Genomic DNA, 15,070 nt, shown 5'->3' with positions numbered 1-15,070 from the left:
GCACACAGTAGGCAAACAGCACTATGCGACTAACTCTCACCACTCCTTTCTTGTACTGAGTTCCATATTATATTCCATATTGTAATATGGTTATAAAGCAGAAGGAAAGATGAGCATATTGTGCTGTAATGCCACCAAGGCTTTAGGAACTCTACTGCACAGCTAGTGCATTTTTTGCTTGTTCATACATATTCCTCCTATAGAAGAATCTGAGTGTATGGAGCTTCATATTGTCCAGCCAAGTTGCTTTCAGATCCTGAGCTAGCTTGGGTATTGCATCATAGAAAAAAGTTTTCTGCCAAAAGCATAATGTACTTCTAAAAATGTATAAATATTTGGGAAAGCTGTTAACAGAACACCAACAAATGCTTTTACAGATTTAAATTACAGAAATTAAAATTACAGATTTTTACAGAAGAGCATGTAAATCTGCTTATACCTAAAATACCTACAGAATTCAGTGCAGCTTGCTCATAGCAGACCCTTCTAACAGATGTCTGCTTGAATAACATGTGGGGTGGAAATAAGGAGGCTCTTCCTTTGTTAAAACACACAATACCCTTGCCCAAACCCCACAGAAATATTTTACTTATATTAAGATTTTCCTCCTCTCATCTAAAAGGTGAGACCCTGTACAAATGTTAAGTGTGCATCTTCACTTCAATATTATTTGAAGTAAATTTGAAAAAAACACAAGAAGATGGATAATTAAATCTAAATACAGGTTTGACATTCTTTTAGGCAGAAACTTAGAGCACAGCCATTGTAAAAGTATATGAGGTAGTGTAAGACTAGTTGGTGTTCAGTTCCTTCTCACTGAGTAAAGCTTGAAGACAGATTTATACTGTAATTTAAAGACTGATATAGAATACATGACTTTAAGAAATTATGTAGAGAAGACTACCTGATTATCATTTATTGGCATCTGTGCCAAAGAATATTGCTGCTATAAAGACGGATGGAAAACATTTAAAAGTTCTGTCTTCATGAAAATGACACAAAGTACTTGTCAAAATTCTTGAGCCACTCATCAGTGAGTAAGCTAATCAGAAATAATTTTTAAGAGCTAACATAAGAAAAGGGAATTTACAAATCTGCGTTATAGCATAATCACATAAACATTGAGCATTAACTATAGAATGTGTCTAATTTCTCTGATGGAAGTTTTCCTAAAGCTTATTGCTTGTTTTTTATAATTAGGCACTAGGCTTTGTTTGTGAAAGGTGGAAGGCCATGTTTTTTAATATTTCATCCTCGGCATCTTTTCCATTCCTGTTCCATTGCAATCCTTTTGCAAGTGATGGGAAGGGAAAAAGGATACTGGAAAACTAAATTTCTTTCCTTTGAATAAACAGAATCTTTTTTGAGTTAGCCTATAAATGACTGCTTTTAAAAAATCCTTTTATTAAGGCAAAATAGTTTTGCATCAATAACAGTTTCTTACTGTGCATCATACTCTACTAGAGCTCTTTCTATTTTAAAAAAGTGTAATGTAACTTTTTTGCTCTATCCAAATAAGATAAACAACCTCAAGTTATTACAGTATATTTGCAGATGTTCTATATTCTCAGGTTTTACCTGGGAAGCAGACGGAACCTCAATACTCAAATTAAGCCTGGATTTTACACTGATAGGAGAATGCACGCCATTCCATTTGACAGCAGACTCAGTGTTGTTAACATTAGAATTGACACCAGATGTGAGATGGGTACCACGAGATGGAAGAAAAGTGCAAGTTCTTGAATCAGAAGATATTTCAAGGTCCATAGCAGCCACAAATACTACACATATGAAAACAAAATACAGAAAGATCATCTAATAGTTAAAAATACTCTGAAGATTCAAGATATAGTGAAGCTAATTTCCAGTTTTCTTTGCTAAATAGTTTATGCAATATATAGCATAATTACAATACTTTCTATTTCAAAGAATCCTTTGTTACTATTAACTTTCAAAAAAGATTGGAACGATCCTATACGAAGTTTTATTTGTACCATTTTTATTTGCAGCAGCAAAACCTGCTCTCAGAGAGTTAACTAATTTGTACTGGTATAATATTGAATAAGTATTCCAAAAGGTAATCGATGTTGGATCCCTTCAGAACTGATCATTATCACACATGCAAAGTACAAAGCTTACTGACCTTCCTTATGTTCTTCGTCTGAGCACTTTTTTGCTTTCTGAACATGAAAAAGATCAATAACTGAATGCGATCCACCAGGTAAGTGTCCAGATTGTACTGCTGAGTGAGCCGAAGTGGTTTTACTGATGGGAACTAACTGCTGTACCTGAATTCCAACCTAAATCCAAAACATTAATACATTCATTCAATGAAGTTTAAAAAAAAAAAACAAAAACCACAACACAAAATTTCTGTAATTCTTTCATAATAGCATTGCCTTCCCTGAAATTGGCTGCCTGTTGTGGGTGGGGGAGAGAATGAATAAAAGTATGTTGAAATACACATAAATAGCTCCATAAAACATCCCAAGCAAATCCCAGGACTATCCACTGCAATCCAACAACTAAGAAATTACAAAGACAATACCATCTTAACTTCTCCGATATAGAAAAGTGCTGTCAACAGGATCATGAAACAAGGCATTTGTTATTAAATTTCTCAGACACTGATATAGAAGTACTGACCAGGAAGTGATTAGTATTAAATCTGGCTACCTGTACAAGAAAGGAATGTTTTTCCTGAGGAAAATCTATACTAAATCTATCACTTCAGTCTACTAATGAGAAAAATAATGTTGTTTCACTGCTAGACATGGTTCTCGCAAAGTCTCAATGGATGAAAGTACTTTGGTGAAAGTAGTCTTTATCAGATGAGGTGTTCCTCATTGTGAAAGACATCCTCACTTTTCATTAACTTTTAAATACCAAATCAACAGGGGTTCAAAAACTGTGTTCATCTAAAAATGCACTGGTACATTTTGCAAGTTTACTGCTAATCCTCAATAATTATTGAGAAAAAACCCCAGAACTTAAAAAAAATTGTATATAGGTCTCAGAAAGCATGAAGGAGCTAGTGTATGTATTTCCACAATGTCTTCCTCTTAATTACATAGCAAGGATTTTGCTTGTTAATACTTTCTTAGTTGCAATTAATGGGATATTGAAACATTGTTGTAAAAAGCTCTTCTTTGCACTTGTATCTTTTTGCTTTGAAATATTTCTAGATTTGAGTTCTAGAATTTAAAAGAAGCCTTTGCAATACTGTGTTTGCTGTGCTGCATGACAACTTTGCCTTGATTTTTTTTGCCTTTTAGGACAAGCGTTTGAGCTAAAGTGTTATGTGAAGTCTATGGGACAAGTGAGTAGATTCACTTGACCAAGTGTGGGCACGAACAGCTAAGGGTATCATTTTAGGACCTTTTCTAGATATTGAGAGAAAAAGGACACTTTAAAGCATGACTCACCTCATGTATAAGCAAAGCTTAAGGGGAGTAACTCCAATATAGACATATACATTGGAGGTGTCTGAAGTCAGTTCAAAGGAATACCACTAAGGGACCTTGGATATAGCTGCACTTTATTATATCATCTAGAACTGAATGGCCTCTCCAGAATGGAACAGAGCCATCTGCTCACAAGTAGTACATTGTCTTGCTAAACAACATGTGCAACACCATCCTAGTTTCGGCTGCAATAGAGCTAATTTTTTTCTTATTAGCTTGAACAGTGTGTTTTGGATTTAGTGTGAGAATAAAGTTGGTAACACGCTGATGTTTCAGTTGTTGCTAAGTAGCACTTACTCTAAACTAAGGATTTTCCAGTTTCCTATGCTCTGTCAGCAATCAGGTGCACAAGAAGCTGGGAGGGAGCCTGGCCAGGACAGCTGATCCGAACTAGCCAAAGGGATATTCCATACCATAGCACGTCATGCTCAGTAGATAAGCTGGGGGGAGTTGGCCAGGAGGGGCAGATCGCAGCTTGGGCATGGTCAGCGAGTAAGCAATTGCATTGTGCATGACTTGTCTTTTCTTGTTTTGTTTTGTTTTTTTTTTCTTTTTGGTTACGTTCATTTTCATTACAATTATTATTATTATATTTCATTATTGTTAGTATTATATTTTTTTCTACTTTAGTTATTAAATGGTTCTTATCTCAACCCACGAGTTTTACTTTTTTTTCTGATTCACCTCCCCATCCCACTGGGAGTCGGGAGGAGTGAGTGAGTGGCTGGCCTGGGTTAAACCACGACAAACACCCACAAGATGCTAACTTTAAAGAAGAATCCTCTAAAACAAGGGCTACAGAAATCAAGTGAAACAGAACAAGGTAAGAAGTCAAGAAAGACAGCAAAGGAGACAGACAAGAAACTAGAAAAAGACAGGGAGAGGATGATAAATATTTCCTCAACTCCAAGAAGAAACCCAAGCCATGGAGCTGACTTTGCAAGGCAACATTGTGAATCAAAACTCTACTTCTACATCCAGATGACCAATAAATGCAGGTTTGTTTTAGAAAACCTCTGTGCTCCGTTTTGACAAATGGCTGATGCCAAAATAGTCTTATCATGGGTTCACATTACTATGACAAAACAACTGAGATGAGCAAGGGTGTTCTAAAATAAACCACAATTCAAAACAGCCAGCAATTCACCTTCAAACAAAGGCCAAACCATGGGTTGGTTAACTTTCCTGGCCCCAAGACTTCCAGTCTAGGGCAAAAGCTCCTCTGATCTGTATCTCTGATTGGCATTACAAGCAGTATTTATATTAGTTACTTCATTAATACCTGTGCAGAAGTTTACAGAAAATTCTAAGACAAAATAAAGTTTACATGTGCTAACAGAATTGTAGAAGATACAGTCTAACTTTGTTATCTCAGGCTGTTTTAAGGTGTGGATTAATCCATACCACAATAAAATGGGGGTTTTTTTGCATTTATGGCTTCGTAACCATGTTTTTCAAAGGTAAACATACAAAACGTAATATGATTGCATAGCCTAACTTACGTAAGCCTTGTATTATTGTCCTGGTTTCAGCTGGGATAGAGTTAATTGTCTTCCTAGTAGCTGGTACAGTGCTATGTTTTTGAGTTAGGTATGAGAAGAATGTTGGTAACACTGATGTTTTCAGTTGTTGCTAAGTAATGTTTAGTCTAAAGTCAAGGATTTTTCAGCTTCTCATGCCCAGCCAGCAAGAAGGCTGGAGGGGCACAAGAAGTTGGGAGGGCACACAGCCAGGGCAGCTGACCCAAAGTGGCCAAAGGGGTATTCCATACCATGTGAAGTCATGCCCAGTATATAAACTGGAGGGAGTGGGGGTGGGGGGGATCGCCACTCAGGGACTAACTGGATGTCAATCAGCGGGTGGTGAGCAATTGCATTGTGCATCACTTGTATATTCCAATCCTTTTATTACTACTGTTGTAATTTTATTAGTGTTATCATTATCATTATTAGTTTCTTCTTTTCTGTTCTATTAAACCGTTCTTATCGCAACCCGTGAGTTTTACTTCTTTTTCTCAATTCTCTCCCCCATCCCACTCGGTGGTGGGGAAGTGAGTGAGCAGCTGCGTGGTGCTTAGTTGCTGGCTGAGGTTAAACCACTACAATTATCCACACTTTTGCTTAAGTTTGGTTAATGTCTACCCTGGAGAACTGAAAATTTATGAAAGACAACAAAGAAGGTTGATAAAAGAGAATAAATTTCAGTTTTCCCATTAACTCACCCCTCGCATATCTGATATGTTCAGTTTCATTGTGTGAAACATGTTTAGAGTTTCTTTTCCAATTACTTTTGCACTGTCTGTTGCATGGTCTAGAGTCACAGTCCTACAAAGAATAAAAAAGTATGGTTAAAAAGGAAACTGTTTCACAAATCCTAAAGACAGCAACAATTCTGTAATTATTCCAGAGAGGACCTCAAAGAAAGACAGATCATAATTTCTTGGCATACAGAAACTGAACACTGTTTTTTTGTTCTGTGGTTTCTTTTCAAAGGTAATTAGAACTAAGCATGTTCTACAGAAAAAAAAGCAGATTACTTACTAATTGAACATTCTCAGTGTGCAGTCCACACATTAAATTGTCAAATACTATATATATTTATATACATGCCACCTATTGAAGCCAGACAAAAATGTTGCACTTTACAGTACTCACAGAAATGCACTCATGCACTATCCTTCACTCAAGCTTGGTTCATACGAGTTTGCTCAGTATTATTTCAGTTGTCAATTGTCAAATGTCTAAAGCATGAGTTTCAGAAGGAACTCTTGAGGGAGAAGCAGATATAGGCATGTGCATGTGGATTACAAAGAACTGGAATTAATGGTAAGTAGCTTTAAACAACATTCCAAATACACATCTTACACTGTGGGCAATTTTCTGCAACAACTCTCACTAAATTACCTGGTTATGAGTTTTACAAATTGCCACCTGAGAGCTTAGTAGGGCAGTAGTAGTGCTTGGTAGTTCTGGATTCTCTAACGGCCTAACATTTGAGACAGATAAGGACAGAATTTCAGGTGGCTAATCAAATGTATGGGAGTGATGTAAAGTCTTCTCACTGAGGTAACCAACGCAGTTTTAACTCTGATGGAGTGGGCTCTATGGACAAATGGAAATTCCACCTTGGTGTTTTGACAGTGTGCCATGCTGACAACTTACTAAATACTTTGATGGTGTCTCCTTAAATTTTGCTCTACTTTTGAATCTGTCAGAAACCACCGTGAACAGCCAAGCTATATCCAGAAAGGTTTGGTTCTGCCAATATGGAAAGGAAAAACCTTTCTGCTGTGAATGGCATGAAGACCTCCCTGAGTCCTACACATTAACATTTTTAAGAAAAAGGAGATCAGTATCACCATAAAGATGCAACTATGCAAAATATCAGGGAGAAATGCAGGATGGGTTTAAAGGTACACATGATTTCAGAAGAGTATTTTACAAAGGTCTATGCTGTACTATCAGGACTTGATATCAATGATGCAGTAGAAATACCATTAACATCTCAGAAGTTGAATTTGATTTTAGGTGTGTCTGTGAGTCTGAATCCTTTGTAGGACTATGATTATCATTCTAGGAAATCTTGACCTGTAGGATGAGAAAGCATAGCAACTCATTCACCTGTGAAGTAAGGGGGCAAGAAATGGGTCACGAACTATAGCTACAGAGAAAATCTTCAACTGAAGAGAGAAACTGGTCACTTTTAGCTCCAGTAAATAATACTAAACTGCTGGAACTGGGCTGTACACAGGGAAAGCACACTTGAGGGAACACCACCCTCCTCTGATTCTAACTCATTTGCCTGGATGCAACTTCCAGAGTTTACCCCGCTACTGCTAAAAAGCCTTTCACTGGACTGAACAGAAATGCTCTAACAAAGACAACACCTATATCATCAAATAGCATAATTTGGATTGACTGGGGTTACCAAGTTCATTAGTAAAGCCAGAAGCAGAAACAGAGACACTGCCAAATGAGATCCTGACATCAGAACTGCTTCAGCTATGTGTGAACAACTTAGCATCCTTGGGTGCCCCCTCACCTTACCTTAATGAAGACTTTATGAATTAAGGAAATTTCAGGGCACATGTACATTAGCATGCCTGACCACAGAAATGAGGTCCAAGGCATTGACCTGTTCATGAGAAAGCAGTCTGGCATTAGTTCCAATAAAGGAGGCATAAAGCTCTATCTCAACACACCCTCAATCCTAAAAGTATGTTCTTAAGCTGTCAAGAGACATGAACAGGTTGCCTTCTTGAATAGCCAAAACATGGGGCAGTCTCTGACCTTGATATTTTGAGATTCAACTTTCTTAGCTCCACTCTGGAGCTTGTCTTTTCTCTTCCAGGACCAAAAAAATTCTCTGCAGACTTATTGGTGACACAACACGAAAGACAGATTTGACACAAAGAAACTTGTCTGTACTAAGATGGACAACTGCAGTCCAAGCTGTCTGATGCCAGCTCCAATCTTCAGAATCCAAAGTGGCCTCTTAGTCTTCTGCAGCAAGTAATTCTGCACATACTGCCCTAGTCCCCATGCACTCTAGACTTGAAGCAGAATGGTACTGATCAGTTATCCTTCTTGAAAGTACAAAGGCAATTTTCTTTTGAGAACTGACTCCAACTCTCACAATTGGCATGTGACGAACAACCTATCAAAGAACAGCAGAAAGCCCTCAAGAAAAGGGAAGTACTCAACACAGCTCAGGGAGAGGAAACAGTTTGCAGGAGCAGAACATTTCAACTCAGCTGGTCACTGAAAGAAATAAAAATACTGCTGCATACGTGTCACAGTGCAGGATGTAAATATGTCTTCTACAAGTACTGCGAAAGGAAAACCAGCTCCAATATTAAGCAAGCTGGAGAAATGTACACCAACAATATACACATATGTATGTATTACTGTTTGAAGACAAACCTTTTAAAAGATCAAATGCCTCTATTAGCTAGTATTTCATGAGACTATAATTAAATTAAAAGCAACCTTAAACTACAGATTATTGAAGTCAAAAGAAAAAAAAATGTACCTCCCTACCAAGAGAAGTGGATAGTCACAATGATTCATTGAAAATATTTCACTAAATCACTTGAATTTTTAAGTAGCATCCACAGGCATGCAAGAGTACATTCTCTCAGGAAAGCAATTTCAAACCACAAAGAATACACTTGTGGAGTCAGATTCCTTCTTTCCCATTCCTGCTTCCTCTGAAAACCACAAATTGTTTCTTCTATGCCCCAAAACTTTTCAACTTCTGATGTATTTTCTTTTTTGCCCATTTTTGTCTTTGAAGAAACTCAAAGGTAAAAGATGACTGTTAAAATTGTTCTCTCCTTCCGATTCAGATACCTTAGTCTCTTCCTTCCTTCTCCTCCCAATATGCTGTTTTTTATCATTGGGGGAATTTACATTCCATGCTGATGACTAAAAGACCACATATGTACAACCCAAACACAGATGACTTTTGATAATAATATTCTACTTCTGATTTTGGTGCAGGTTTGATACGTAGACAAAGAGGTACCAAGCACTTTAAAATTTCTGTCCTGTCTTTCTGTAAGTTTTGGTGCTCAACATCCTGCAGAAGTGTGCTCATGCCTACTACCAACCATTCTTTTTTCCATGTGTAGTTACCTGGCGATATTATCGCAGATTCCATGGCCTCCATATTTTGCAGGCTCCACTGGCGCCCCAGCCTTTCTGACCATAATTTTAAGGGTCAATCGTTTACCCTTCATACCAGCAGCTTCAAGTCTACGTTGGATTTCTTCTGAGAGGCTCAGAAGAAAAGCTTCTGCTTCCTTAGGCTGAAGGGGGAAAACAACAATATGTTTAGATAATTACCAGTTTTCAAATATTGAAGGTAAATCATTAAGGGTTAATGCAATCCAGATTGTGTAAGCTGAAAAGAGCAAGTTAACTCACAGGCAATTGTCTTAATTTAACTTCAAGTGTTTTGTTTACATTGTAGGTCGCCGTAGTTAGGCGAGATGGTAGATTCCTATCCTAATGCTGAAATAAGTAGGAAATACCAAGTCCTTTTAGAAATAAGTGTTTAAAAAAAAAAAAAGTATTTAGAAACCCCAACACAGAATTGCAAGTCTAACTTTAAGCACACACGTAGAAGATGAAGAGCTTAGGGCTTATAAGGAAAATCTTTTTCACCATGAGGAAAGTCAAGCAGTCAACATGTTGCTCAGAGAAGTTGTGCAGTCTTTGTTCTTGGAGGTTTCCACCACCAGACTGGTCCTGAGCAACTGGTCTGATCTCATAGCTTCCCCTGTTTTGAGCAAAAGGCTGGACTACACAACATCATAAGGTCTCTCCAAAGCTGATTTTTCTATAATTTCTATAAATGCTTAAGTTCTCAACAAAGAGCTGAGTTATTTTTTAATACAATTTTGTCAACAACACTCCCCCCTCTACAATATTTGTAAAAAGTCTAATAAAAATGTTGTACTGGAGCAGCTCATTATGGTTTCAGGCACTGGCATCTTGGAATAATCAGCATTTAAATGAAAGAAAATGCCAGGTGTTGACAAACCTACTGTGGTTCTCTTTTTCTGTACCAGACTTGTAAAATGAATGCAGAATAGCCAGCTAATTTTGTGCTAGCTTCTTTTCAGTCCAATACTTTTGCAGTCTCTCCTCCCATTTTATTGTTTGGTCTCCTACCTCTTCATATTCCTCATTTCTATTTGGTGGCTAAGACGGTGCTCTAACAGATCAAAGTGTAAGTGACAATAATCAGAATATGAGAAGATTCGTCCACAGCTGAAAGAATTCACTGCAGAAAAGGAATTAAGTTTCAATTTACCTGTGTAAACCTTATTCCATAGTTGATTTCTGCTGAAACAGATTTTCTTTCTTTTTCTGTGCGAACAGGTCGATCATCCAAACCACGACAAAATCTGTAGAGCATCTGACCTGTTTTTGGACCAAATTCTTTTTGCAGTTTTGACATTGAAGCACACTGCAGATCTCCACAGGTTTTAATTCCCAAAGAAGCCAGCTTAGATTCCATTGTCCTGCCAACCCCTAACAACAAAGCAATTAGTTCTGTTAACTCTACACAATTCAGAGCCAGTCAGGTTTTGAACGAATAATTTGTCTTTTCAAACCTATACTAGGTCCTATCAAATTAATAAATATACACCATAAAAAAAAATTCCACTCAATAAAACATGGTTCAAATGGAAACTTTTGCTATCTTCACCTGTATTTCTTTAATCTATTTTATATATTTATTTTAAGATGTCATACTGCAGCATGTTTCTTTATTTCTGGGTAAAATGTGAATGACTCCTGCTTGCAAATCTTCTTGACAAAGTACTGCCTGTTACAGAGTATATAGCTCTGAACACCACAACACTCAGTCCAAAGAGTGTCCAACATGTATTATTATGGCAAAATGTACTACAAGTAATTTAATCTAAAAGAAAACTAACTAACATTTTGACTACTGTTCCACTGCTTCCTAGGTAGAAAAATAGTATTTCAAGTAGAAGTGATAACATACCTATATCACTTGTGCTTTGAATTACCAAGCACTAGAAATTGTAGGTATCCATGGCAACGGCACATATGTAAGTGTGATAAACTTAAGTATATTTCTGGGTTTTGGAGAGATTGCCTGTTACTTCTGAAAAATATTAGTCCTTTGAGTTTACCAAAGTCAGCAAAAGTTAGAAATCTCAGGTAATCAGCTGCTATCTTTAATAATCTGTTTCTTTGTCCAAGTGGCATTACTGACACAAACACTAAGAAGTTTTTACTATGAACATGAAAGTGAATTCTGAAAACTTTAAAATACTCAAGTCAAAGCACAGTACCATATGAATAATTTTCTAGAGGAAAAATATCTCCTATAAGTTATGCCAAAGAGAAATAGTGCTGTGCTATAATATTATGTTTGGCCATGGAAGGGGATACATAAAGAGAATTTCTGGTAAACCTGCACCTGTCTATGTATGCTATTCCTACCACTTTGTCATTTCAGTGTCTATTGCTGTCTATTTTTTGTTTCCCTTCTCTTTTTTTTATTTTCTTAAACGGAGAAAAATACTGTTTTGAACATTTAACACTAAATACGTGCGTACACATGCAAGCTGAGCTCAGCTGATCACAAACATAAAAAGCATAAATGAGTGTTTTACTCAGCACTTTTTGCACTATGTCTGTGTCACATTATACTACTAAAGTATGGAATAACAATACAATACAGAATTACATCCCAGGAAACACTTTAGCTTACAACCATTTTAAAGTATTTTCCTAGAACAATAAAAAACTATAAAGCCTGTTTTCATACAGGTGTATTCTGTATGTCCTTACTGTCTATCACTCTCCCAGCACAGTAACTCCAGTTCCCTGCCATCTCTCTGTGAATGCAGCTATGCCTTGGAGAACCTCCCTAAAATCTGTGGGCCAGAAATGCTTCTTTCCTGCCCTCCAGCTTTCTCCTTGGTCTTCTCTATATCCACAGGCATCCCACTAAATCGCTCCAGTTCTCCCTTACTGAAATACCCTTCTCTTTCCTATCTGACCCAGGAATGCAGGACAGAAAACACATACTCTGGCTATACATATGATGACTGGGAACTACTGCAAAAATGTAAAATAGCTGAATTTTGCCTGCCTGTCCCTCAAAGGATGTACTCACTTGGATCACTCTCCTCTGTCAAGCTGTCATTTTTCACAAAAGTTGCGGAAACATTATGTCATTAGCACTTCTCTCCCTCAGCAAGATTTGGCTGAAACAGCCAAACAGTTCAAAAAACTATTAATACTTTCATACTTGCAAATTATAAATCATAATCACTGTCACAATCATTTCTTCAGACAACTAGGCAAAAAAACCAGTTGCAATTTGACAAACCTGTTGTTGTTCTTTAAAAGAATCAACACATTCTGTCACAGTTTGCAGTATACCATTGACTAAAGATCCTTACACAAAAAAATAATTACCTGTGTAACAAATGCCTAATGTGTGTTCTACCAGAACCAAAAACTGTCTATAGCTGGATGCAAAGCATAACAGTGGTAATACTCCCACAGTAGCCTTACTTTCCACCTTCCTCTCTATTTACCAGCCATTCTAATACAGCTCATTTTGCAAGCAGAAACACTTCTCTAGTTCGGTAACATTCTCCTCCACCAAATTTTATTTCTTAATTTTCCTTCTGTCCTTATTTTCTTTGAAATCCCTCAGCGTTTCTTAGATGCAGCAGAGCTTAAACAAACTCCTCTCTCTCTCATTTTTTTCCTTCAGATATTCTGTTTTATTATGGCATCTGTGCTATTTTTTCCAACTCCTGACTTCATATGCTCCTTTTTACTCTCTTGGACTAGTTCTTAGTTCTAAGCAAACCCTGCCTCTCTCAACGATAAGTACCTGATGCTACTCATTTTATTACACTCACTATGATACAGCAAGCTAGCACTCACTTGACTCATCTAAATAATTTTATTAAAGGATATAAGGTTGCATAACGTACTAAACTCTGAGTTTCTTCTGTAGATCATGCTGTGTGAATCCATAAAATTCTTTACTAAAAAAGATGCTTCTCAAAGATACAAAAGGTCACAGAGATTCTTTTCAGAAATTTCAGAAATTTTCAGAAATCAGTATATCTTCTGTTTTCAGATCATAACCGTGGAATAGCATCTAATCTTGTTTGATCCAGCACACAGATTTGTAGCTGAAACTGTTTTAATATCAGGAGGCAAAACGCCCTCTACAAGAAAGGAGTACCTGGAAGACTGGTAACAAGTTGCCCTCTGATAAAATCATCCACTTCTTCAGGTTTTAAGTGATACTGTCCATCTGGTTTTGCTTTACGAGTTGCCATTCTGGCCAGCAGAATATTGGAACCTGTATAAACAACAAAGTATGTCTGTGTTAACTTCTGTCTTCTCAAGTAGAATGTTGCAGTTCAACAGTCAAGGAAAAAAATGCACAAAGTACAGTCAAATTCTTTATCTTTTACAAAGGATTTAATGAAATATTTTCATATATATTTGCAGTTATCTAATTCCAAATTAGCAGCTAGCCGTATTTGTGATTACAGCAGTGTAACTGTACTGGTAACTGCAATTGCAGAGTTAAAACCAACCAAACAAAAAAACCACCAAAAAACCCCAAACCAACCAAGAAGTAAGTGCAGGACACTTCACTAAGAACACTGAATTTATTTGTCTTGGTTATGTTCTACATGTGTAGAGGTACAGATAAACAGTTAAGTGCAAATGACACTGCAGAACTTCAAAAAAATCCACTGTGGTCAATGTAAATAATACTTAGGTGACAATTCTATCAAGTATATTATACAAGAAATACTGGAATTAAGCTAATATTTGGGCCTGAGTATTCACTAAAAAAACTTAATGACTTTTAAATTATTATATGCACTCATGAAGTGTGGTGGGAACAAGACCTATTTCAGCACTTTTTCTTCCCCGTTTACAGGCTTATTCGTGCCCAGCCAATAAGATCTCTGCAATGATACCCAAACACATTCATTATTGCCACTCAAACACCCTGTTCTAAGATAAAGCTAACTAATAAAAGGACAGGGGAATTCATGACTCACAGCACTGTGTGTTACTATTGTTCTTCTCCTCCCACTTGTGTTCACATTCTTTTTGCCTATTCTAAAATTTTAGTCATTAAGAACAGTAACAGAGTTTTATGTCCACTGTTTCTCCTGAGAGGTTAAATTGATGAAACAACTAATGACAGATTTCTCATTCAATTCCCTGTTTAACTTTGGGGATCCATGTTTTCTCTATAGAGTACTGAAGATTTTTGATCCTCTTATCTATCAAACATACCAACATAGCCTCTAATACCATGAAATCTCAGTGCTTTACCTTCTGCAATGTATTATTCCCACAACACTGAAGTGAAGTAGGAAACAACTAATACCTCACTTAACAAATGAGAAACCAAGATATGGGATGTTTATAGATGACTGTTTAATCTTCCACTAGCATTGTTTAAATCAGTTTAGTTGAGCCACTAAAATCTTTATGGTAAAAATTAAATTTATCCAACTGGCCTAAGCACGAGCTTCTTAAGTTCATCTCCAATCAGACAACAGTGTTGAGAGGAGATCTCAAGAGTATAACAGTATCTATTCAAATTTACATTTTATTATATGGGTAAAACTTTCCCACTGGGCAACATATAAATCACTTACACAAGATACATGTTTCTGGCAGACCATGTTTTTGAAATAAGGTCTCTACATTCATGTAATAGTACAATTGTTTCCTCTAATTTATTTACTTAATGAATGATGAGTGAAGAGACAAAGTCCTTGTTGTGTACCTGCCATATGAATTTCTAGAAACGATACCAAAATAATTCTCCAATATCTCACACAAACTGATTATTAGCAAAGAAAAAAAATGCTCATAGTTATTTGCCTCTTTCAATCAGTAAGAGAACTATGATATCAAATTAGAAAATAAATTTTTAAAAACTAATTCCGCTCTTTCTATAGAAAAAACACACTAAATAAGCATATAAAACAGATTACAAATGTGTTTCAAGTCAAAACAAGACACAAACAGGAATCCAGGGAATTACAGTCTCTGTAC

General features: G+C 36.6%; 1 protein-coding gene across 2 annotated transcripts in view; it reads right to left on the bottom strand.

Annotated features, from left to right (window-relative positions):
• REV1 (REV1, polymerase (DNA directed)) overlaps positions 1-15,070 on the bottom strand; it is a 54,222-nt gene that overhangs the window by 14,176 nt on the left and 24,976 nt on the right. For both annotated transcript variants that reach the window (XM_010575737.1, XM_010575736.1), the window contains exons 12-17: positions 13,221-13,340; positions 10,284-10,504; positions 9,101-9,273; positions 5,686-5,788; positions 2,144-2,300; positions 1,579-1,781 (exon numbers count right to left, since the gene is read on the bottom strand). In XM_010575737.1, coding sequence (XP_010574039.1) covers positions 1,579-1,781; positions 2,144-2,300; positions 5,686-5,788; positions 9,101-9,273; positions 10,284-10,504; positions 13,221-13,340 — 977 coding nt within the window. The remainder of the gene's footprint in view (positions 1-1,578; positions 1,782-2,143; positions 2,301-5,685; positions 5,789-9,100; positions 9,274-10,283; positions 10,505-13,220; positions 13,341-15,070) is intronic.

Source organism: Haliaeetus leucocephalus, unplaced genomic scaffold (assembly GCF_000737465.1).
Source record: "Haliaeetus leucocephalus isolate CR32 unplaced genomic scaffold, Haliaeetus_leucocephalus-4.0 Scaffold495, whole genome shotgun sequence".
NCBI lineage: Eukaryota > Metazoa > Chordata > Aves > Accipitriformes > Accipitridae > Haliaeetus > Haliaeetus leucocephalus.
Note: the sequence above shows the minus strand (reverse complement) of the source record. Positions and strands in the feature narration are given on the sequence as shown.